The sequence below is a fragment of the Octopus bimaculoides genome, chromosome 16 (genome assembly GCF_001194135.2).
Source record: "Octopus bimaculoides isolate UCB-OBI-ISO-001 chromosome 16, ASM119413v2, whole genome shotgun sequence".
NCBI lineage: Eukaryota > Metazoa > Mollusca > Cephalopoda > Octopoda > Octopodidae > Octopus > Octopus bimaculoides.
This window is the reverse complement of record NC_068996.1, coordinates 27,787,736-27,814,999: the sequence shown is the minus strand read 5'-3', so window position 1 is coordinate 27,814,999 and position 27,264 is coordinate 27,787,736. Positions and strand designations below refer to the sequence as shown.

Genomic DNA, 27,264 nt, shown 5'->3' with positions numbered 1-27,264 from the left:
AGCAAATGGTCAACAAAGCTTCAAAATACATGACCCTATAGGAGTGGTTGTAGAGGCATTGCAGGATACTCATTCAGCACAGTCTTCAAGCAACTTGGATTTACAAGGGTAACAAAGAAGGACAATAAAATTAAGAGAAACTGCAAAAAAAATCTACCTTGTGGCTTTGGATTCAGGGGTTGGTCTATGAATAATTGTAGCTAGGACAGACACTAGCTGGGTTGTCTGGACAAAAACATCTATATTAAGAAGGCTGAACCTCTGATGAAATCACATCACTGATGAGGTGTCCCAGGAGATGAGTTTTGCACATGCACACACACACCTGAATTATACAAGCATGCAACTGAATTCTCAAAGCATGCAACTAGAAACTTATGCCCAATCTAAAACTAGCCATTCCCTGTGAATTGGGTTTATCATTTTATCATTGGAAAAAAACTGATTCTCAACCTTCCTGGTTTATAACAGACATTACAATGGAGATATCATATAAGATGTACAAACTACAGAGCTTATATAAGCCCTGCCAGCAACTGGCCATGTAGCTCAACACGGAGTAGAAATCTGATCAATGTTACTTGATCTAAACAGGATCAATACCATGCTTTAAAACTTTATGAAAATAAAGTCTATAGTTTCTTCTGATGGCAGTTAATTAGTCAATACTTTCTTACATAACCACAAGACCATTTGAGAGAAGAAAGTATATTGTTCCCAATATTTAACCCTTTAGCATTCAGATTCTATCAAATGTAATGCATGTTTATTCACACTGCTTTGAATCCATCATGCTTTGTCGGATAGGTGTTAGAGACCAGCTATAGCCAGTAATGGGCCGGTCTAAATACTAAAGGGTTAAGTGGTACTTTACTGACTAATAAAATGAAAGGAAGCAGTCAACCTCAGCAGAATTTGAATTCAGAATATAAATGGCCATAACTAAATACTGCTTGACATTTTGTCTAATGACAATAATTGTTTGTAATTTAGGCACAAAGCAATTTTGAAAGAAGTGAAGCAAGCTACAGTAGAAGAATTTTAACTCAATGTAAACAACTGGAACAATGATGCCATATCTGCAAAGTTTCAAGAGGTACAAAAAGCAGAAAAGGTTCTCCAGTTGTATAACAAACCAAGTGGTTAATGGTCCTTGAGGATGCCTCAACAAAAATTCACTTTGTTTGAATAATTGTTTTACATGCTTAGGTTTATCTTCAATGCTGCATAAAGTGCTAATCGCTAACTGTGGGAGGAACCTGTGGAAGAGATAGATGTGGGGACAAGGTGGTGAAATACTTTAGAACAGTAAGTTTATGTCATGAAACCTGGGACAGTCTCAGGTGTAGGGTACACAAGAGAAAAAGGTATATGGCATCAAAAACTTGAATTCAATGTGATTAACAGATTTAAAACTATTACACCATGCCCAGTCTAAACTGCAGAAAATCTGTGGTGACATGTTAATGCATCTGACGTGCCCAAAATGGATGCAGACATAAACCAAGTGAGGACAACAATGGCTTAACAGCACTGGAATGAAAGCAGATACAGAGGGTCAGATAATTGTTGCACAAGATCAGAATCTTGCAAACAAATCCCTATCACTAATGCATCATCAAGGACAAAACAGTGCTGGATCCATGGAAAATAAGATAAAAAAATGAAAGAAAAAAACATTAGCCACAATATCTCTGAATATCTTGAACTAGTAAAGATCAAATACATCCACAGGCTGTGGTGAATGGAAAATATGAAGTGATATAAACTTCAACCAAATATTGTCAATGACAACAATGAAGCCACCATCTTGTGGGATATACCCATCCACAGGGACAGATAAAAGCCAATAAGCTAGTGATAATTAGCACAGCATGAAAAACTAATACTATCTTCTGAGAGAAACACTTCAGTGAAAGTTGCAGAGAAGCTGATCAAGTACAAAATTTAGACAATGAAATTATCAAGATGTGGAATATGAAGACAAGTAACACCAGAGGTCATCAAAGCAAAAGGTCTCATAAAGAAAAGAATGGAGAGTTTCAATAACTGTATACTAAACACACACACACACACACACATATATATATATATATCTCATCATCATCATCATCATCATCGTTTAATGTCCGCTTTCCATGCTAGCATGGGTTGGACGATTTGACTGAGGACTGGTGAAACCGAATGGCAACACCAGGCTCAATCTAAATTTGGCAGAGTTTCTACAGCTGGATGCCCTTCCTAATGCCAACCACTCAGAGATATATATATATATATATATGCAATCCAGACGATCACACATTGGAACAGGGCCCAACACTACAAAGAGTACAATAGGAACAGTAATAATAATCTCTATAATTCCACTTTTAGTACATGTATTGATGAATAATAATTTCAAGCAGTCCCATTTTCAAGTATTTCAGAAAACATGATATCAAATTAAGCAGAGTGATTTTAGAAAAGGCTCTCCTCAATTTTATAAAACCCCAAAACAGTGAGAAAAAAAAACTAATCCAAACAGAAAGTGAGTTTATATTGCATTTTGTCCTGCAATATAATATTGCGTTGGGGAATAATTCATGAACATCTGTTTTTTTCTTTTTTCAAATTTAAAAATGCATGCAGAAATGAAACACATTGACAAAATGTTTTGTTATTTAACAAAATTTTTTGCTCTACAAAGTAGAGTGTTTTGATTTTTAAATTTCATTGATTTTTGTGTATTTTCAGATCATTAAAATGGAATGTCAAGTGAACAAAACTGAGCATTTTTGACACCATTTGTTTTTTGCATTTAATCAAGGTGTTAAGGCTGCTGAAGCTGCTCATGAGATTTGTGCTGTATGGAGAGGGAACAATACCTCAAAGTACTGGCCACCATTGGTTTTCAGACTTCAAAAATGGGAATTTGAACCTCAAGGACAAGTCACACACCAGTTGACCAATTGAGTTCAATGAAGAGTAATTAAATTAACTTCTTCACAAAAATCTATGTCAAATGACCAGAGAATTGGCAGAGCAGATGGATTGTGATAAAAAAAACTGTGGTGAACTACCTTCACTCAATGGACAAGTTTCAGAAACTCGGCACCTAAGTGCCACACGCTGAGCGAAAACAAAAAAAAATCATGCTCCACAATCACTACCAGTTTGTTTGCTTGACATCACTCAGTATATGGTGACAAACAGCATTTTCTTTACTGCATTGTCACTGGCGATGAAAAATGGTGCTTTTACATCAATATGGAGCAAAAAGAATGGTTTAGCCTTGTCAAACAAGTGACTCCACAAGCAAAAAAAAACCTTCATCCTCAAAAGACCATGTTGTGTGTATGGTGGAACTGGGAAGGAATAATTCATTACGAACTGCTTGATCACAACCAAATGCTCAATGTGGAGCTCTATGTTCAACAACTGCACCTATTCAATGAAGCAATTCAGCAAAAAAGACCAAATGGTTGGTATCAAAAGGGTTAAAATAAATTTGAAAAAAATGCTCGTGAATTATTCCTCAACCCAAAAATTCTGTCATCCACTGCACATCGAAATCTTTTATACAATTAGACAATAAAAGGGGTTACTTGACATATACATTTTCTTTTAGTTAACAAATAAGACCACTCCATTTATCATAAAATGAAAGAGAATGATCCAGACAAAGTGCTAAGTGCACAAAGGATCAATTTAAAAAGCAGAAAAATGAAATATTAAAACAAAACTTTAAGCCTATTGCAGAATTTTACAATGTAAACTCTTCAGAAAATGTGTGCCTATCCTGATTTACTGTGACCAAGGAGTTCTTCATCAACATTGAATAACACAAAGTATATAAAAAAGGAAAGAAAAAAAATAATCAAATTAGACACACTGATATAAAGTTAATGTTTAAAATTTTACTTATTATATAAGTCACCTGTTCTGTTTCTGTCCATAGACTACAATGGCACTTAGGGCAAATGCTAGCAACCTCTTAGCCAGAGAGGCAGTCTCGTGTAGGGATAGACCAACTGCCTTACACACTGTCCAAGGTGTTTTGTTTAAAGTTGGAAGCCCTGTTACAATGGAGTAAATGTAACAACAGTAGGTGTAACTGAAAGCTGCTAGCAAGAGCTCTGCACACAGGTGGCTTGTACCTGACAGTTGCTGTCAATGCTTAACCCGGAGCACCAGCAGGCTGAGGCAGCAGTGTGAATGTAAGAGCAGCCCTTTTCAGGAGACAATGCTCCCCCACTTCCCCAGAAGAAGAAACCTCTAAAAAATGTGTGGTAAAGAAAGAATGCTCAGAAGAAAACCTAGCTAGTTCATTGTGGCAGCAAGACTTCACTTCAGCAGCAGAAATTGCAAGAAAATGAAGATGACTATAGCAATGTGGGACATGTGCACTATGCTTGATGGAGACTTCATACCTGAGCAGAGGACAGTCCTGATCACAAAAGAGACCAGGACTGAAAGGCAGAACCCAGTTGTAAGAGAAGAGTTATACCTTCTGGGTTGGGAAGATAGAAGGAAGAGATTCAGGTGTGACTTTTGCTGTTAACAACAAAGCTGCCTTTTGTCTCCTTGGTCTTCTCATAAAGGATCATGACCCTACAAAATATCAATCATGAATAACTGAAATCTGGCCATCATCAATGTGTACTGGGTGAATCACTTCAAGTGGACTGAATCAGCCTGAACTATTTGATACTTCAAACTATTCTGCCATTTGGTAAGTTACTGTGAAGTTACAAGAGCACCTATTAGTGAAGATGAAGTCAACCAGGCACCAAAAAGACTAGAGAACAATAAATCTCCAGGACTGAGCAACTGTAGAATAGAGAAAATTCCACAGTGCAAGAGCTAACAAAATTGTGTAATACCCATTAGAAAAAACAGAACAGTGCCAGATAATTGAACAAAGGATGTCATAGTTAAACTACCAAAGAAAGAGAATCTCGGTAATTGCGGCAACTAGTGGGCCTTCTTCATCCTACTGTCAGTGCCAGGCAAAGACTTCTACTTAGTCATCTTAAAGGTTTTGAAAGAGGAATTGGATGAAAACATCAGGGAAGAACAATCAGGTTTCAGCACAGGAAAATCATGCACCAAATAAATCTTTATACTGTGAAAAATCATGGAGTAATGAATAGAAGTCCAGCAACAACTGGTCATCAGTTTTATCAATTTCAAAAATGCTTTCGACAGTGTACATAGAGAATTACTAAGGTACCTGGCCAAAGCAAACCTAGCTAGGTCAGATATTTTTAAACACCAGTATAGGAATTGAACATATTCAAAGAAGATCTGAAAGAGCTCTTTACCTTTATCAATTTGATTTCTCTACAGTACCATTATCGGCCTCTCTCAATGGAATATCACACAAAATGCCTTCCAGTGAAGACTTTGCATTTTAATTTGATGTATTGCCAATGCATATGGTATCCCAAAAAAACTTGTATCTTTAAGAGTCTGTATTCAATTCAAGCTACTGCATGCAGCAACACAAAATTCAACATCACAGGAGTGAGACACAATTGCTTACTGTCACCCCTGTTGTTTTTACAGGCCACTGACTGTCATGTGGAGAACTGTGGACTGCAGGGAGACACCTAACAGATCTGGACTATGCCAATGACACTGCGCTCTTGGCAGAGTCATACTTAGCACCCCAATAAATGATGACCAGATTGACTGAAGAAGTGGCAAATGCAGGCAAGAACCCTTGAACATGTAACCAACTTCACCTACCTGGGTAGCATTATTGCTAAGGAGATGGGGGGGGGGGTTGAAGCAGATGTTAAGCCCAGAATCTGGTGTACAGCAGCAGTGTTCAGAGGACTGAACAAGATCTGGGCCAGTACTTTAAAAGTTACATATAAGAACAGAATAACAAACTCTTGAAGAGAATCAATTGGTACAGCCTGCAAGAGACTGTGGCAGGAAGGCAAGTGAAACTTAAAGAACAAACACCCAAGACAGCTATGAGTATCAAGATAGGGACAAAAGAAGAGAAGAAGACATGGTGCACTGGAGAAAATGACTTTGCTCAAAAATAGGGTGACAGAGGCTAGCTGAATGGGAAGAATTAAGACTAAAAGTCCTAAGTTAAAAAGAAACTAATGCCCAGGAGAAAATAAAATACAAATTTTATTTGAATCAGCAAAATATGTGAAATGATGGAATTACTGAACCACCTCTGAGACAAGAGTTTTACAGAAATCAGAATTTCATGGAACGAGCTATTTTGTATGATTTGATTTACTTTAATGACTCAGTAACTGGTGAAGAATTAAACAATTTAGAAGAAAATGAAAAAAACTTAAATTGACTATTTAAGCCAGTTGGAAAGTGTCTCCTACTTAAACTGCTCAGAACTTACAAATTTGATAAAGAGTACGAAGAAAAACTTAACTCTTGAAAGTGAATTTAATCATTCAAATATTCAAAATTCTGGCATTTCCAAAACAATGAGTTGATTATTAAGTATTTAAGCACTTTAACTTGTACTATTAAATGTTTTTTTTTTAAATCATGCCAAATATTCTACATATAATAATATTTTGCTATTAAAAAATTTAAGTGTGACCATCCATCTTAATAAAAAAATTGCCTAAAATCGACATTTTTTACTTTTGTTTTTAACTTAAGCATAAAGAGTCATCAACCATTTATCACTCCACTAACTCTTGTAGTTTAACTGAATTTGTAATTGTCATGCTGACTGCTAATTGATCAAAATGTAAAAATAAAAATCGTTTAAGATATTTGTTTACAAGCTCATGGAATGTTGTGATGTTCATGCTTCTGGGTTACTAACTGAAATCCACTGGCATGTAACTGCTACTTCATAATGCTCACCAAGAGGAGACACAAAAAGAGGGATGATGTTACTAAATATTTTATTCTGAGAGTACAAAAAATAGTAAGAAAAAATTGTATACAAATTTGGAATTAATCTTGTTATTTGGAATTAATTTTGTTACTATGTCACACTTATTTTTTAAACAAGCGTTATCAAATAGGATTGTAATCTTTCAAACTATTTAGCTTGTCTTTAGATATGAGACTTCATTATCATTTATACTTATGCTATGCTTTGATTGGTTTGATCTCTAAATGACATCAGTATTTTATTCCTGGATGTGCTACAATACCAGAGTGAATTGAAACTCGGAAATTTTAACCTAACAGCAATAATTCACTAACACATGTTCCTTTAACTTAAAAACAAAGGTCTCTGGTTCAAATACAATCTGGTACTATATGCACATCCAAGAATAAGACAATGACAATTTAACATCAAATCAATTGAAACGGACATAGTAAATAAGTTTCATGTCTAAAGATATGGGTTACTGATTTGAAATAGCTCTAACTCAGATTTTTATATTAGATTTATATTTTAGATTTTTTATATTAGATTTTATAGAGCAATATTATTTAAATAAGTTGGGCAATAAGATATTAAATATGTAGGGATTTTAGCTCTGAGGTTAAACAAAAATTGTTTCATGTGTGAGAGATAATTATATAAATTAATACTTTAGGACAAAACTGTAGAAGTTCAAATAAAAAAAAGGAAAAAAGAAATGAAAAAACCAGAAGCAGGCATATAAAGCAGTATTCCACAAGCAGGAGCAACAGGGGAGAGAAACATACCAGTAGACTCTCTGTCATTTTCCTTATCACTTTCTGATGTTTTCGGATGGTAATCATGAGAAAGGAAAAGATTTATAAAAATGGAACAAGCAATTAAAAACATCAAAATGGCATGCAGCATGCAGACATTATCATAATTCTCATTCCAACCTGTTTGAAATAACTGTTTTGATAATTTACTATTTCTATTTCCCACAAACACTATTTTTTTTTTTTTTTTTTTACTACATCTTATTTAATAATATATGTAACAATATTTTCTTGCTTTTAATTTTCCATTAAATTTTGCTTCATTTTCCACCCACCTGCCACAGAATAATGAATGTAAGAGTCAGCTTAATTACATAGTCTTAACATATGACAGTGATACCTTTTGAACAAGCTGTAAAGTGAAAACTTTGTAGGGAAGGGAGCATAATTAACTGAATCAGCCATGTATATTATTGATCTCTAACTCAAAGTGATGACAAAATGTAAAATCCACCTCTGCAGCAGGATTTAAACTTGAAAAAATGTCAAAGATTTGAAACTACACTTTTTTATGTATATACAACCATAATGATCTCTTAGAAGCCCCGTATAATACAGGGGTCAGAGGTACATAGAACACAGATGAGATTAAATATTCAGCACTGTGGCATTTTACAATCCTATGCTCTTTCTTTCAAAAACAATTCATTATCAGTTTAATAATCATTTTTATTATCATTCTATTTCAAAACATTTTAAATTTAATTAGTTTGTCTAATTTGTAGCAATAATTTCTAATGAAAAAAAGTTTCCTCTTTCCATAAATATCTTAGGCAAAAAAAAAGTTGGGGAAAAAAGGGGGAAGATAAATGTAAAAATGCTTCTAAATCCTATCTATCTTTATATTAACCACACTATTCCCTGGGTAAACTTGCACACATTTGCAAACATTGATAAACCTAAGTATACATACTGTGTGTGTGTGTGTGTGTGTGTGTGTGTGTGTGTGTGTGTGTGTGTGCGCGCGTGTGCGCGAGTGTGTGTGTGTGTGTGTGTGCGCGTGTGTGCAGACAGACAAATATGCATTCTCAAACATCTTAGAATGAGAGTAGAGGAGATGTTCTACAGAATATACAAGTGTACTCTTGTGGTTATATTCATATTCATTATATTTCCTGTTAACAGTGTTTTTTTGACATTCCTCAATACTGAAGATCAATTTAACAATCACTACAAGTAAAGCTATCTAAAATATTTCAGAGTTACTGAAATTCAAAAGAAAAAGCTTAAGCATATTTTATACAAATAAATTATAATCCTAACTAATTATAATTAAGCATTCTTTCTACCACTAGTAAATTAAAACCAACTTAAATTCGATTTTCTTCATTTTGGACTACCAAATCGAAAAAAATTCTAGTGTTGCTCACATTAAGGAAAACTATAATACAGATATAGTTGAATATTTTTGTGATTGGCATTAGTTTTAGTTAAATGGGTTTAGTTTGATACTAAGTCTTAAAAATTGAAGACCTAAAAATATGTAGTACTGCTTAAATGGCAGTTGAGAGTGTGTGACTGTAAGAAAGTCACTCACAGACCCAGGGCAAATAAGGCCCTTCAGCTGCTTGTCTAAGAGAAGGTAACTCCATATGAATCCTACTGTTGATAATTACTGGACTCCTGGCACTCGTTGCACAAGACCAATACAAGTTTGAAGAATGAGCAAGATTGGCTCTACACAAACCATGCCTACTATAATAATAAACCCTTGTTTCCTTGTGGGGGTAATTTATTGAGTGTTCAACAAAAGGATATGGGAGGAAAGCCTTATAGAAAATCTGGAGTGAGAGAGCCTAAAGCAGATATGTATAGTTATACTTAATATCTGACATCTCCTGCAGCTCTGTGGATGCTGCAAACATTGTGTTTCTTTTATGTTGTATCCATGCGTGGAGAGGTGGTATGTGTACTTGGGGCTAGGCACTTGCTTCTGGAAACAGACGAAGAACAGTATCTTTTACTACAGATCCTTAAATTAACTCAAGCCTTGTGAATAAAACTGGGTCATCAGAAACTGCGGAAGCTTCTCAAATGTCCTATTGTACTTGTAATTCAAAAGACTGGCCTAGTCATACATTGTGTCAAGTCTGAAAACTACATGAACAGTACATATGTTTATAGAATAGTCAGCCATTTATATTGTAATTCAATGTGTATACAGTTCAACTAATCAAACAACTGGAATATTCATCAAAAGTGATAGAGAACCATGAGAAATGTGATCCAACACAACTCCATTCATAGATTTTCAACTTGATAATTTTAATCTGAATAATACCCCAGTGATAGAAATCTATTTGAGGTTCTCTTTTTTTAAAAATATTTTCAGCTATTTTAACTTTTTCTGTCTTTTATTCACTTAAAATAAGGTTCATAAATTTGAGCCAATGCATAAGAATTCCTGAAGTAATATTTACTTATATATATATGGAATGTCTGCTGTCTTCCACTGGTAACCAGTCATAGCAATGAAGTACAACTAGTATTATGCCTCCCACACCCCACTTTCTTTTTACAGCCAAGTAAATGGAGTAAAAATCAGTAACGTGTCATCAAGAAAGAGCAAATGTGAGACTTAATCATTTAAAATTAAGCATCTATGTGTGTGTAAAACAATCCCAGTACAAAATAATGAAAAATCCTAAAATCAATTCTAGCTACTAACATAATTCAATTCTAGCTACTAACAATATGTCCACTATTTTTTATGCTGTTCTCATAAAATAGGCTAGTTTGTAACCTTATCTAAGTAGGCTGCCAGGTTTGAATGATAGTATGACCAATAATGACATCAGAATGTCTACAAAACAATTCAACAGCAATACAACATAACAGATACTGAAGCTGGTACATAGACAAATATCAATGGGCTGATTAAGAATGAATCAAGACATGCTACTCTCACAATAGTAAGCATTCAAAATAAAAAGTCATATTTGATAGCTCTCATTCATATGCACACATACACATACCACACACACACACACACACACACACACACACACCATACCAGACACACAGGTGTGCAGGGTATTTCTGAACAAACTTTAGCAGGCTACAAATCAAAGGGAAATGTAATGAGATGTTTTGCAACAAACACTGGATTTTAACTTTTACATTTCTCTTTTAGATATGTCAATCGATCAATATAGTAGATTCCAATATGATCCAGAAAATGAAAAGCCATACTGTTCCCATAAGCCACCAATCATGGGAATTTGAACATCATTTGCTTCTTTTGTGTTCAGGTTTGCAAAAGAACTGGAACCCTCTGATGAGGACATGTCATCTATGGTCAAAAGAAAGAAGCATCCTCTGCAGTCAAACATCAGGACGCTGTCCTGCATAACCCAGGACATAAACTAAGCCTATCAGGTCAACAAGAGCCATTGGAAAGCAGCTGCAAATAGCAGTATCCACTATCAGATGTATGCTGCACCAGAACAACAGGTAAGTAAGGAGGGACAAGTTATAACAATTTTTAGAGATGTCTCACAAGAACTTCAGGTGATGAGAAAGGGCAAGTTCATGGCTGGCAAAATCTAAGAGAACTGTGTGATCATCTAACATTCACTATCATGTATCTCCTAGTTTTCCTTCTTGGAAAACTCTTGGTTTATTTCATCTATCACCACAGAAGACAGCCAACAAACCTCCACCACCCATACACACATTGCTTGGTGGTAAGGAATAGTTGTCAGTATAGAGAGATGCATAGGAAGAATCATTAGATACTGTCATGCAATCATTTCCATAGCCACAACAGAGTCATCGTTTGGACAAATGGTGGTTTTATTAAGTAGCTTGTCTCAGTAATGTACTGAGATGAATGTATATGTTGTTTATTGCTATAGAAAGGGTTGTTTCTTTATGGTGTCTAACTTCTGTTTTGTTCCCAGTTGCACTGTGTACCCTGTATGTGTTTGTGTGCATAAAAACACAAAAAATGTACATATGTAATTACATATACATACAGCATTTAAATTTGATATGTATACATTTATGCATATCTCTAAGAAATTAATAGAAGTGCATAAATATGCAGATAAAAGCTATATATACAAATATAGAGATATATTTTGATATATGTATGATTATAGTGTGTGTACATGCATATGGATTTACATGCATAAACATGCACACATGGATATAAATATGTAAAGCATGCACACACACAGATTGATAGATGTATATACACGTAAATTAAGCTATGTATGAATTCCAGTCAAAACAGGAAAAAGAAATTAGCCTAAGACATAACTAAAAGTTTACAATACAAAAACTGAAGATTTGTTTTCCTAAGTGCACATACTAGTATTGACAGATACTTAAACATACAGCATAAAATTAATAACAGAGATATAGCAATTTATGCAAAGTGCTTATGAGTTTATATATATATATATATATATATATATATATATATATATATAAATGAAAGGGAAAAAAAAAACATGAATGCCTTGCCTAACAGAACAATGGTAATGCAAGCAGTGAGATTATAATAAAACAGTGACTGTGCAGTGAGTGGACAGTCAAGGAATCCAAGAATATAGAATCTAAATATGTTCATTGAAAGTGATTGATACTGTATTGCCAAAATGACTAAGAGTCATCTAAAAGTTTTGCTTTTTCAGAAGAAAGTGAAACAGAATGATATAATTTTCTTCTCTTCTTTTGGATATTTTTTGCTTTATTTTTTTAATTAATTTCTTCTATGGAGTTACTGCCCTCATCTTCTATTTGAAAAAGAGGGCTCTCAGTATTTGTGCATTGCTTACATTTTAGTGTTAAACTTTAATTTGTTGAATCAAGCAACAGTATTGCAGAAACAACAGACATACATTCATTTTTTTTTCTATTCATCTCCAGAGACATTGTAACCAAAAGTGAAGATTTTATATACTATAGTTCTATAATTGCCTTGTAAGGTGAGTTTTTTTGTTTTTCTTCTTTTCTTTCTACATTTAACATTGATAGCAGTACACAGTTAAGAAAAATGGCAACAAGAAATGTCAACATCGCCTTCAGTGCCTGAAAACTATAACACATAGTGGAAACAGGTGGTTTATAGGGAGGCAGCATGCAATGTTGAGAAGTAGAAAGTTGGCAGCCACTATATTTCTCTCCCTGACCGACAAAGCCAAAGATTTAAATAGAGACGATGGTCTTACAATTACTATGCAATAATAAGAGGCAGTATTTTATCAACCTCTGAGATGAGAGAAAAAGTTGACACTAGCAACTCATGAAATCAGTATGCAGTTATGTGAAAATGTGATTTTAGCCTAGCACCTTAATCATTGCCAACTCCTTACATTGGTAAAAGACAAATTCAATGAGGATGACATCAGTGAACCAAACCCAAGTTTAATTACTTTTACTTTACTGATTTCAAATAGAAATATTATGGCTAATTCCCCAGGAGACTTGATCTAGAAAGTAGGGCTCAAACTAAATGTTGAAAAGCATTGTGACACAATTGTTGCAGAAATGTGGAATAGCCCAAAGTTTACCACACTGCATCAAAAAATTTCGAAATAAAAAATAATGTTCATTGTTTGTACATGCATGCATTCACATGACTACAATATGTTTTCATATGAGTAAATAACAATTATGTTTTTTTATTCTATATGTTTTAGTCATTGGACTGCAGCCATGCTGGGACACTGCCTCAAAGGATTTTTCAGTTGATCACATCAATTCCAGTATGTAAATCTGGTACTTCTATCGGCAAAACCAGTGGAACAAACTTACACTAGTTGCCAAGCAGTGAGAAATCAACACACACACACACACACACATACATCAAAAGGTTTTCTTGTAGTTTCTGTCTACTGAATTCACTCATAAGGCATTTATAGACCCAGGGCTATCAAAGACACTTGCCCAAGATGCTATGCAGTGGAACATAATTTAATTTTTTCTTTATTTTCAATGCAGCATAGTAAACTTCAAGATATCCAACTGAAATTAGTAACAAATGAGGAAATGAGATGATAATGTCAAAGATAGTAGAAAATGAACATTAATAAATGTCATAGTAGAAAATGTATATTTAAATAACCACTTGATGTGATTTTAAACATAAATAAAAAAAAAATTTAAAAAAACATTGAACAATGTTATTCCCATTGTGTTAAAAATAATGAAAATCTGATATCATAAAGATGAATAAAATAATGAATAAATTACTCAAAAACAAATCTCAACATGAGATACGCAAGAATTGTAAATTAGATTTAGAAACAAATGAAAAGATAAAGATAAAGCCAGTTTTTTTTTTTTCAAGGAAATGTACAGAATTTCTTTCACACTTTCCATGGGACCTTATGAAAATAAATGAAAAAAATGAATGAAAAAAATTGCCAGCAAAATTGAATTTTTTTTTTTTTTTTAGATTTCATTAATGAAATACATGAGAATTTATCTCCAAAACTGAACTAGCCAATTTGACAAAGATATGGAGAGAAAAAAAAAATTTAATTCACAAAGACAAATTATTAACAAATTAAGACAATATAAAACATGCACAATGGAACTTGAAAACTATAAACACATAACTCATCATTGATTGAAAGCAAATGAATATGTTATATATAGAATATGAAAAAATTGTAAATACCTGAGGAAGCATATTCTCCAGGATTGACTGCACTACCTGTATAAAATGGTAAGAATGTCAACTTTAAGAAAAAACAATCAAAAGACACTGACTGCAATATGGATTGAAGTATACAGAGGCTATTGAATAAGTGTCTACTGATTGATAGTAATTTATATCAAAGCTATTTTAACTTGAAATTACCAAAAGGTCCATAATTGTCCACTCCACTAATTTACAGTCCTTGGACTAAGACTGTGCTTCAGCACTGTATTCAAACTTATTACTCAATTATATCAGTTCACAATTTATATTTTATTGATCACTACTCATTGAATGGTTAACTACACATTATATAATTCCCTATTCAAATAATATGACAGGTTTCTATATAGTTTATATCTACCAATTTTCATTCACAAGACACTGTGAAAAGCACTTGCCTAATGTGTTGCACAGTGACAAAGAATCAAGAATCCTAAAATTTGTTAGCCATACTGCCAAAGTACTATCCCAAATTGGGAACTGCATGAGTGAGAGAGTCAGAGAAAGAAAATAACTGGCTCAAAACAAAAAAATTCTAACATCACACTTAACTGAATATTATTCAAATATTGTCTTAAAATTAAGTTTTACATTTTTTCCCCACCATTCATCCCTTCTCACCCTCGAAGCTTCTCAAGAATATTCATCAAAAGAATATATAAGTATAATAAATATATCAATCAGCCCCTTAGCATCAACAATAAGGTTAATTAACAAAACACCTACTTACCAGTTATATCAGCACCAAAGTCAACATCACCGATGAGATCTGAATCTTGCATTGCAAACTCATTGTATATAGATTCATTATTTATTCTGCAAGCAAAAGAACAATGACTCCTTAGAAAAAGATTTTTTTAAAATTTAATTTGCTAAATAAATGAAGAGAGACAATTGAATTATATGCTTTGTTACCAAAAATGGATATCCTGTTTATATCAAACTACTGTATATTTATGAAAATGTGTACATGCACACACAGCAAATAACCATCACATATTTATGTGCATAAACACACAAACTCATTCACTGATTCCCCACACACACTCCCCACCTCCCCCCTAACATAGTCTGGATGGGTGTCACTGTGTGTCACTGCTTGCCACACTCCAGCTTACATCTTATGCACATACATGAAACTGATCAATTTTGTTTTGTGATATTTTGTTTTGGCATAGTTTTTATTGCTGAATACCCTTTGCAACTACTCTACAGCACAGAAAATACATTGAATTGTGTTATTTTGAAACAAGTATGAAATTAACAATGTGTACCAAAGGTTGAACCCTATACTGAGAGTAGAATCAAATTTATTTCAAGCTTCACCTGACAGCATATGGATTGAATCGTTTGACAGGAACCAATGAGCCTGGATGCTCTTCCTAAAGTACCTTACAGAGCGGACTGAGTGCTGTCATGACACCAGTACTACTGAGATTTCAAAGTATTTACAAAACAAGACCCCTCGACTTAGTGGAAAGTGCTTTTGTTATAGCACTAGCACTACTGAGGTTACAAATTACTCTCAAGACAAAACCCACATCAACCAAAAGGGGAGTAGTATTGACTGTTAGTTGTCTTTGAAAGAAATTACTATCTGCATAATATACTGTTGATATGGCAATCTTTGAATTTGAAGTATTTTCAAATGAGATTTCTTTTTAACAGTTATTATAGTTGTGAAACATGGAGACTTTATTGTTGAGATATCAAGTTTCTTCATATAAAAAAAAAAGCTATCCTAAAAAAAAAAAAAACCAACGACTGAAATACAGAATCCATAATCAAACACCGACTGCAGTGAATAGGACCAGGTGGTTAGAAAGAAAGAGGTTCCTTTGTCAAAAACCCTTCAGCAAATCTACCACTGAGAAGAAGACCACATGAATGTCTTTACTGCTGTTATACAGAGACGAGTTGAAGACAATCTTTAAAATGGCTAGAAGTGAGACAAAAACATGAGAAATCACAAGAACTAATAAGTCAACAATACCCTTGCACACACACTATCTTGCCATCAATTTTCTGTCATCAATGGCATCAACATGGATGGAGGAATGAATCACTCAATAAGAAGGACATTGAAGCTATTGGACATATAAAACAGTCAATAACTGTTCTTTTATTGCATATAAGTAAGAGGACGGTGATGAAGGACCGAACTAGACTGTACTTTACGAATCTAGAAACAGCTATTTCTTACAATGGAAGAAGGCTATAAATTTGAAAAGGGTGTATAGTTGATTCAACAGTATGATGATGCCATTGGTATTTTACTGACTGGAAAAGATGAGATGGCATATTTAACCCTGGCAAGGACAATTGTGAGGAATAAAATTCAATATTGTCAGGTGTTTTACCCAAAGCCTTATTGATTATGAAGTCTTCACCTATACAAAACCAATAATTAATTTTTAACAAAATTATTTATGATGATGATAATAATGGTTTCTAAATTAAGTAAAAGGCCAGCAATCTTGAAGGGATGGGGTTCATCAATACCATCAACCCCACTCGATTGGTACTTTATCATTCCCAGAAGGATTAAAGGCCAAGTTGACCTCCATGAGATTTGAATGTAGTGCACTGAACAAAATACTTAGAAGCATTTCTCCTGGTCTTTTATGTTTTAACAATTCTGCTAGTTTGCTGCCTTAAGATTTTAATCATAAGTTTGATTTAAGCAAAAGCCAAACAATTTTGAGGGGAAGGATTGTTTGATACTATTGACCCCACTCATTGACTAATATATTTTAACCTATAAAGAATGAAAGGCAAAATTAACCTAAGTAGGATTTGATCACAGAATGTAAAGTGGAAAAAAAAAAAAAACATTTTCTCAACAATAATGGTTCTGTCAATCCACTTCTATAAACAACAACAACAATAATAATAATAAAGAAAAACATACTTGACATTCTTTTTATTTGCTGCATTAGCTTGGCTTAGAGCTTCTGCAGGTTCATCAAGCTCAGGTGTGTTTGGAATTATAGCATTTGGTGTACGGTCTAATACTGAAATCAGAAATTATGAATTTATTTTAAACTACTGTTTCAAAAGTTTATGCATTTAATTGACAGAAAAAATAAGATACAACCAAATATAACTAGTTCTTTAAAAAATCTGATTATTTTTATTTTTAAAAGTTTAAATTTAGAAGAAAATGCAACAGGACATCTATAAAATAATACAAAAAAAGAATTTAAAATATGATGCATTGATTGCTATGAATTGTGCAGAGACTTGGTTTGTGCTAGTTTTTAAGTTAGTTTCTAAGTCAGTTTCAATTGTTCATTATCTAAATAGTTGTGATGTGTTATGGTTAAAGTACTTTCAGATATCCAATAGTTAGTACTTTCAGATATCCAATAGTTAGACTACTCCAATAGTTAGTTATTTTCTACACTATATTTCAGCCAACTTTTTCCATAATCATCTAGCTGTAATTACAGAATGGACTGATTTAAATAGTGTAGAAAATTAAAACACAAAAAAGAAAATTCTGATGTAATAAATAGTTTGTGATGGTTAAATGAACAGGATGAATATGATAATAACATGTTTGGAAATCAAAGGTTGATGTGAATTGTTTCTTGTTTTAAATGTGAATATTCAAAGCAATATATTTATACCATTTCATGAAAACACACACACCATGCCATTTTCAAATGAAGTTCTAAATTTATTAATAGAAGACCTGACTTAACACACACAACATATAACACAAACAAGATATACATCACGTCACATTCCTACCTCACATCACACCACATCAATACATCACATTACATCCATACATGACACCCATGTATCACACCACATCCATACATCACCTCAGATCCATACATCACCTCAGATCCATACATCACACCCATCCATCACGTCGCATCACATCCATACATCACGTCACATCACACCCATATGTCACGTCACATCACATCACACCCATATGTCACGTCACATCACATCACACCCATATGTCACGTCACACGATACATCATACATACATACGATACATCATTCGGACAAAGATCACGGTCTTCTGTGCCATTGTCCTGTCAACTCTACTCTATGCTTGTGAGACTTGGATGGTGTACCACCATGACTTCAAGTGCCTTGAATACTTCCAGCAATTGAAGCTATGACAAATCCTCAACACACAATGGGAAGATCACGTTACCAATGAGGTTCTTCGCCACGCCTAACTACCAAGTATCGAAGCCACCGTTTTTTGCCACCATCTCTGCTGGGCAGGTCACGTCCAGTGTATAGAGCCCTCTCAACTCCCAAGGAGCATGTTCTACTGAGAACTTGGAATTGGAACAAGACCCAGAGGAAGTCCAAAATTCTGTTTTAAAAACCAGTTCAAACGGACCTTGGCTCAAGATAACAGCCAGCCATCCTCATGGGAACAAATTTCCATAAATAGGACAGCTTGGAGGGCCACTGTTCACAATGGAGCTAGCTCCTTCAAGCAGACAATAGAATGAGAGGCAAAACACAGGAGAAGAAAGGAGCATCTTCAACATCCTTGACCAACCATTCCGTGCAAGTTCTGCCCACGACTCTTTCAACACTGACTTGAACCCCAAAGTCACTTTCAGCACAAATACCAGCCAAGGAGACTGAATGGAAACTGACGAACCCAATGCTCGGATACGAGCTGGGGCCTACAATACATACTTATAATACATATATTATACATACAGAACACACACACACACACACACATATATATATATATATATATATACACATATAATATGCACATATATAATATTTGATGGAAGTGAATTTCATTATCTTTTACTTGTTCCAGTCATTAGACTACAGCCATACTAAGACACCATTTTGAGGAAATTTAGTCAAATCAATCAACTCCAGTACATTTTTTCTTTAAAGCTTGGTATTTATTCTATTGGTTTCTTGTTGAATTAAGTTACAAGGACATTAATACACACACACACAAAGTCTTCTTTTAGTTTCCGTCCACCAGATCCACACACAAGGCTTTGGTCAACCAAAGGCTATAGTAGAAGAAGCTTGCCCAAGGTGCCAAGCAGTGGGACTGAACCCAGAACCATAGTGGGGAAGCAAACATCTTACTACACAACCTATTAATCTGCACCTATTATGTATAAATAATATAAATAATCACTAGGTGATGTATAGGTGGGGTGTGAAATAGTGCAAATGCATGAAAGAAAGAAATAATAATAATCTTCAACAAATCAAAGGAAAAATATTAGACACTCCAAAAAGAGAACTGCATGATACATGCAACATTTTCAAATGGTCAAAATATCAAGCATTTATATTTTTAATTTCCCAAACATTCCTGCCATGCATTAGCCTCAACCAATTGATTTTCTATCAGTTGATGTGGTTAGTGAATAAAGTTTTTTTATTTATTTATTTAATAGGTTGTAGCTAAGAACTCTGTACACAAGACATTTTGAGACAGACAGTCTTAGTTAAATAAATCATATATGAATGCATGTACCACTTGAACTTCATAATGGTTTTAGTAGATGAGAAAGGCATCTGAACAAAAAAAAAAACACCTCTTCCAACAAAATGGTCATGTGATTTAGAAGACTGCTTCTCAACTATGTAGTTTTAGGTTCAATTCAACTACACAGCATCTTGAACAAGTATATATTTTTGCACCATAGTTTAAAGGTGATCAAAGCTTGGTAGATGGAAATCATGTGGAAACCTGTTCAGTGAGAGGCCACTTCTGTTCTTGGGTAGGTGGTAGATTTAATCCACCACTCTGTTTAACATCACCGCTTGGCCTAATGGCACTTTTAGTTGAATCTAATCTGCTGTATGCATTCTAAAAACATGTCTAATCTGAGAACTTCCTCTTGCCAGTTAGAGTAATTTCTAAAAAAAAGAATCAAGGGTACTACTCTTTTTCCCTCTGACTAAGCCAATAAGTAACCTTCCTAATCAATGTTCATTTGGCTTTTTCTCGTTTTTGTTCAAGTGTTTGTGTGCATATATACAAGGGTGGATTGAGAAGTTCATATACCATGAAGGAGTGATGCGAGAGCTGTGAAATTTTGTATGTATCAATTTCAACTCTTTATTAATAACTATATTGCTTCTTTCCAAGTAAACTGACATTTGACTGTTCAAAGACTTCAAAAATAACCAGTAGCAACTTCTTTTGAAAACAGACAAAATTTAACATCATGGTATTATCAAGTACCTGCAGAAAAAAGGGTCTGGGCCCCATCAACATTCATGCTAACAGGTTGCTGCATTAGGGGATGACTCCAGCTTTATCAACAGTGCAAAAATGGACAGCTGAATTTACGAGGGGAAGGGAGAGAATCTTGAAGATGACGTCTGCAACTGTCACCATCGAGGAAAACATTATGTTCACCATATGGTGATGTATGACAGCCAAATGACTATAAATCAAATAGCCAATGCTATTAGCATGTCCCGTAAGAGTTGAGAACCTTTTACACAATGGACTTGGCATGACAAAGGTTTCTGCTTGGTAGGTGCCACATCTGACACCTAATCAAAAGCACACCAGGCTGATCACATCACATCACAGGAAAATCTGACACTGTTTCAGGCAAATCCAGGTTCATCACTGAGTAAGGCACAAAGAGATAATCTATGCCATGGAAACACCCCTTCCCCACCTGCTCCAAAGAAGGCCACGGTCATTTCATTTGCAGGGGAAGTGATGGCCTCGGTGTTCTGGGCTGCAAAAGGTATTGTGTTTATCGACTCTCTTCAGAAAGGCTACATGATCAATGGAAGTATTAAGCCAACTTGTTGAGGCAGTTATCAAAGGACATCAAGAGCAAACTCCCAGAAAAACTGACAAAAGGGGCCTTGTTTCATTAGGACAATACTCCAGTACACGAGTCCTTGCTCTCAATGGCTGCTGTGCATGACTGTGGCTTTGAACTGGTTGGTCACCCTACCTATTCTGATTTGGCCCCACCAGACTCATCTGTTCCTCAACATGGGAAAACAATTGGCTGGGAACAAGTCTCACAGTGATGATGCCATCATATCTGCTGTTGGTGACTTTTTTTGACCAATGAGACCCAAGCACTGCAACACTGATGGAAGAAGTGTGTGGACTGCAAGTGGGGACTATGTTGAAAAATAAACCTCATTTGGTCACATCCCATGAGTTTATCGTGATCAGCCTATGAATTTTTCAGCCAACCCTCATGCAGCAATACAATGAAGTTGTATATTTAATTTTTACTTCAATTGTACTTTGGCTTATTTTAAATTGTAACTTCACAAAACTGCAAGCCCATTATAAATTATAACACCACTTACTATAATGTTTTAGTTAATCAATGACTTGTATAAGTATATAAAAAGAAAAAAACTGACAATGACTTGTATAGAGTGAGCTGCTTCCTCAATTTCTTTTCATTTAATAAAATTATGATATGTATGGGTCATTCATAGAGATCCACTGCAATTACATGACTTGCTCAGTATAACTAAATTTTCCTAATGTCATTAAAATAGGGACCAAATGAGCCAGAGAATTTCTTTGTTGAAGGACTTGGTGGTTACCTGTTACCCAAGTCAAATGACTACAAAATCTGTACTGTTTTCAAAATAGACACCATCTGCAACAAGTCCAAAATATGCAGTAAAGATGGAATGGTCATGCCCAAAGCAATAATTGAATAATGCTTCAATCAGTAACTTCTGTGATTGTAGTGTGTCATATGAACACAGGTGACCAAAGTATTTCAACAAATGCTATGACCAACTGATTTTAATTTGCATGTCAAGAAAATCACTATTTTTTCCATTTCATATTTGTTTATTTTGAGGTCCATTTTTGATGACATTCACAATATTCCATAATAGTTAGTAGCATTGAAAAATCAAAATGATCCATTGAAAACTACCATAACCAGCCCTTATACAGAAGGACAAGATTCAGTTAAAACTATAACACATATTGTCAATATCAAAATCTTCAATTCACTTTATACAGTTCATCATTAAAACTTCAAATTTTTAGTTTAAAAACAAAATTTAAAGTTTAAAAAAAAATCAAACTAGAGAAAGCACATGATGTAACATGTACAATACATTGCTACATACAGTAAATAAGCATGCTTTTGGGTATGTGTAAGGAGAGTAGACAAAAACTTGGTTTACATGTGTACTTGGTCACAATGTGTACTTGGTCACAATAAGCAAAGGGAGAAGAAATACGACTAATGACAACTAAAAAGGTCGACACTACCAATAAGGAAATATTTCTACATAGCTGAGAATTCAAAGTATGAGAGAGATAAAGACAAATAGGAAGGACATAGAAGAGGGGTGGAGAATGAGACAAAGAGCTGATAAAACTCCTCTAGAATTATTTACAAATAGTTGAAGAATGACTTACCGTCGCAAGTAAAGTAAAGTAAGCCGCAAGGTAAGCAAAGATTGGAAAGAGAAATGAAGCATTTAAATATAAATGTAGCAGCACTTTACATTTGTAACGAAGCTGATGACATATACAGAAAGAAAAATGTAGAGAGGCAACAAAGATAGACAAAGAAAAAGTGAAAGATAGGAAGAGATGAGAGAGTAAATAGCACAACAAAAAATAACATTAAAAAAAAACACAAAGTGAAGAGACAGAAAACTGAGTGAAAGAGAAAGAAAGAATAAAATTGCCAAAACAAAATAAGTAATAAAAACAGCTGAATGCCTTTAACACTGCAGTTCTCGAAAATAAAGAAAAAAAAAAATCAAAAAGTCCAATAAAATAAGCAGTGATACAAAAGCAAAAGTTTGGTGTGGGAGGAATGGAAGTATAAGTATTTCGTTGATTTATCTTAATTTTATCTAAAAGAAAAAAACAATGAAATGAAATTGTTTACACTAGAATTATTTTTCTAAGTTCAATGAAATAACTCTGCAGAAGTTGGTAGATTGTTCTTAAATTACCAGACATCAAGCTGGTCCAAAATCACAATTTTTGCTGAACTTCATAAAAAAAAAAGCACAAAATAAAGTGCCATCTACATCAGTTGATAAAAGAGAATGAAATGACAATGATATATGAAAAGTGACCAAAACAAAAACAATAAAAATATCAAGAACTCCTATGTTTGGTATTAGGAGGTCATTTAAACTGACTTGGTGGACAAATAAAAAAAAATGTGCTATTATGAAACATTCTGTGACAATTACAGTTTAGAAACTAAAGAATGGAGGACAAAAGAAATGGAAATTCTTTTAATTTTAAAGACAGAAAGATGATGCAAATGATAAAAGTTTGTCCTGATTAAGTTTGAATTAAGACTTTTCAACAGTTTTAAAATTTCCAGAAATGTGGATTTAGTGAAGGATTGGAGTAAAAAATGTTTTTTTAAAGAAAAGATTAAATAACACATCTATATAGAAAATAATTTTTAACATTAACAGCTTGTTAAAGTTAACAGATAAAAGTGGGTTAATCATCAATTAATTCTAAATCAATAGCTAAATGTAAATTACATCTAATCAAACTCCAACGTGTATGTAAAAAAAAAAAAATATCATTGAATACATAAACAGTTAATACTTAAACATAGTTAATGATATTTTCAAGCTAACACAGATCAACCACTAGAATAAAATAAAACTGATGAACATCTTTTTCATGTTTATTGGTAGTAATAATTAGTACCAATTAGCCTGATTATTAAACCATCTTTTGTATTTTTACAGACCACTACACTGTGTGCATATGTGAGAAAGAGAATTCCCATTGTTTTGCAAGATATTTTTGTAAATTACGCTAGGAATGAACCTGTAAATCTTTATTGCAGTAAACAGAGGCTTCAATATAATGGCAACAGCTATAAAACAGCTGTTAAGTGTTTGGCAAACTGAATCTATAATCCATTCTTCACTCCCTACTGCAACCATATATTTCTTTAAGCAGAAATGGAAAAGTAATGCCTGTAACCATATTTAGGTTCTTTCTAGATCAGACACCTAGCTTAAATCCTTGCTATAAACTGAACTCCACCAAAAGGTACCTAAGGTGGTGTTAAACTTGGTAACAAATTAAGTCTATCCCACAAGAACAGGAATAGTTTGTTCAATAATTACCTCCCCATAAAAATATGAAGAGTCATAATCTGTTTTCTCTCCCTTAGAAACCATTCTTCACCAAGAATATACTTATGCACTCATATGACTATAGCTTGCCAGTCATATGATTTCAAGTTCAATCCCCAATCCCACAGTGTAGTACCTAGAATAATCATCTTCTACCAGTATCTGGTTGACCAATGGCTAGTAAGTGAAATTTGATAGACTGGTACTATGCAGAAGGTAGGTAGTGGTGTGTGTGTGTCATTTGCCAATGTATGTTTATTTCAGCAAAAGAGAACTTTGGAAACGAAAAGTAAAAGGTACTATCTTTCAAATTAAGTCCCAAGACCTCTGTAATATTTGTTCTGCACTAAGTTTCAGGCACTTCCTGTCATTTTGCCATTGAAAATGGTGTGAAACAGTTCACATCATTGACTGACCTTGATGGAAAGCTGTACACAACAATACTAGGTCACCAATTGTGATTCAAAATAAAGTAAACCATGTTCCATAGGACAAGACTACAATAGTTTCAGTATTACTTTCATTTATCTCAGAAACAAAGTTAATGTAGGTTTGCATCACACAGACATGGTTTACAGTCATCACTACAACAACTACCAAGACTCAGCTTCCACTGAGAATGCTTTGACTAATTAGCAAAAGAAATTTTGTCTCCTGCTGACATAATACTTTTCTAACTATCATTTAATGTCCATTTTCTAAACTGGCATGGGCGTGATGGTTCAACAGGAACCAACAATCCATCAAGCTCCAATAACCACTTGACATGGTTTGTACAGCTGGATGCCCTTCATAACACCAACCACTTTACAGGGTTTTTTTTACACTAGAGAGATTGGCAAGTAACTCGCAAGATGAGCCCCACCAATTGAATGAAAAGGAGTTGTAGTATTAAGTGGGGAGGTTTTATGCCAGAAGTTTAGGGATTAAAGTATGATATATTCCATTTCTGTCTTTCTTGACTTCATAGTCTTTTTCTTTCCATCTTCCAGTTTTTCAGTTTTCTTTAAAAATGAAGATGCTGAGAATAATGTAAGAACTATGAATAACTTCAACAGATGCCAGCATTAACCATACACAAGCCAAGGCTTTTTTTTTCCCCTCCAAGAAAGAATGGTAGTTGCTTATGGAAGAAAGTCTCCCCTCTCTCCACTACTAACAGCACAACCTAAAGATATGCAATATATGTAAATATGGCACTTCAAGACAATCTGAAAATATATTGAAAGATTATCCTATAAAAACAGTAAAAAATACATTGATAATTTCTTGCCTTGTCTCTTCTCAAAGAAAATTATTCATGAAAGAAAATAAAAGATGTTAATTACTGAGAATAGAGACAAGTATTTACATTTAACGGATATTTCTCCTCATCTTGTTTGTTGTTAACACAATGTTTCAGTTGATATACCTTCCAGCCTTCACATCAGGTGTCTTGGGAAAATTTTGAACTTGGGTTCTCATTCCTAAGGTATTTTTCAATGTTGTTATTATTATCATTATTATTATTATTATTATTATTCAGGTCACTGCCTGGAATTGAACTCTGAATTTTGGGGTTAAGAGCATGAGCTACTAACCCCAAGGTTCCGAGTTCAATTCCAGGCAGTGACCTGAATAATAATAATGATTAATAACATCGAAAAATACCTTAGGAATGAGAACCCAGGTTCAAAATTTCCCCAAGACACCTGGTGAAGGCTGGAGGGTATATCAGCTGAAACATTGTGTTAGCAACAAACAAGAGGAGGACAAATATCTGTCAAATGTGAATAATGTACAGAATTCCTCGTCTCTTAAATATAGAAGAGAGATGAGTAGTGTTTAAAAGAAATCTATCTTCCAATGTTCTCAATGAATGCTAAATGTTCCATTCAGAATTTGGAATTTATAAAGTGTTATAACCAGGTTTTCAAAGTTGGTTGATTTATGTTAGTAAAACAAATAGACAAGCAAATTTAAGAGATACAGAAAACAAAATAATCAAGAAAGTCATTAAAAATCGTTTATATTTGCGTAATTATCTAGAACCCTTAGTAAAAAATATTCAACTTACATAAATATACATATATTAATTGTACATAGATATATGTATGATGTGTGTTGTATATATACATCCATATACATCCATATATATATATATATATATATATATATATATATATATATATATATATATGCACACATATGCAAATATACACTTTATACATATGCACAAACATAACAATATAAGAATAACAGTGAATAAAAACAAAAAGCAGAGGCATGTAAATTTTTTCTTTCACGATAACACAAAAGAAAAACTAGATTGCAATTTCACAAGCTGAAATACTCATGCAACAAAGCAAGTGTTGTGCATCTAATGGAAATAAACAAATAAATATTTTTAAAAAATTAAAACAATCTTCAAGTTGGTCAACAACACTGAGTTGATTGGGTAGGAAGGAAGGAAGGACAGATAAATATATATTTGTTATGTAAACAAGGAGTACAATTTCCAGGAGAAAAATAAAATCTAAGGTAAATGATAGCTAGAGAATGGTGTGCTCTTCAAATATCACCAGGCATAGAAATCTGGGTTGTACTGAACATTACATTATTCCAAAATTTTAGCTGTTTGCTTTTCCCTACTGCATAGAAATTACATTCACCTATCAATGCTTTAAATAACTAAAATTGAAACTTTGGTAAACAATTCTTCCAAATTTATTTTAGACTTAAATATTGATTTATTGTACTGCAACAAATTAATGTTCAGTAAAGGAAGTGCTTGATTATCATTCTACTTTGCAATGAAATAGTGACATATATATATATATATA

At 33.8% G+C, this 27,264-nt stretch overlaps 1 protein-coding gene across 13 annotated transcripts in view; it reads right to left on the bottom strand.

The window, feature by feature from the left end:
• The window catches only part of LOC106882306 (C-Jun-amino-terminal kinase-interacting protein 4), a 233,098-nt gene that overhangs the window by 140,576 nt on the left and 65,258 nt on the right, over positions 1-27,264 (bottom strand). For 9 of the 13 annotated variants that reach the window (XM_052973649.1, XM_052973657.1, XM_052973658.1 and 6 more), the window contains 4 exons: positions 17,238-17,340; positions 15,057-15,142; positions 14,303-14,338; positions 7,642-7,674 (listed from right to left, as the gene is read on the bottom strand). In XM_052973649.1, coding sequence (XP_052829609.1) covers positions 7,642-7,674; positions 14,303-14,338; positions 15,057-15,142; positions 17,238-17,340 — 258 coding nt within the window. The remainder of the gene's footprint in view (positions 1-7,641; positions 7,675-14,302; positions 14,339-15,056; positions 15,143-17,237; positions 17,341-27,264) is intronic. The other 4 variants (XM_052973650.1, XM_052973661.1, XM_052973654.1 and 1 more) reach the window with 2 other exon arrangements.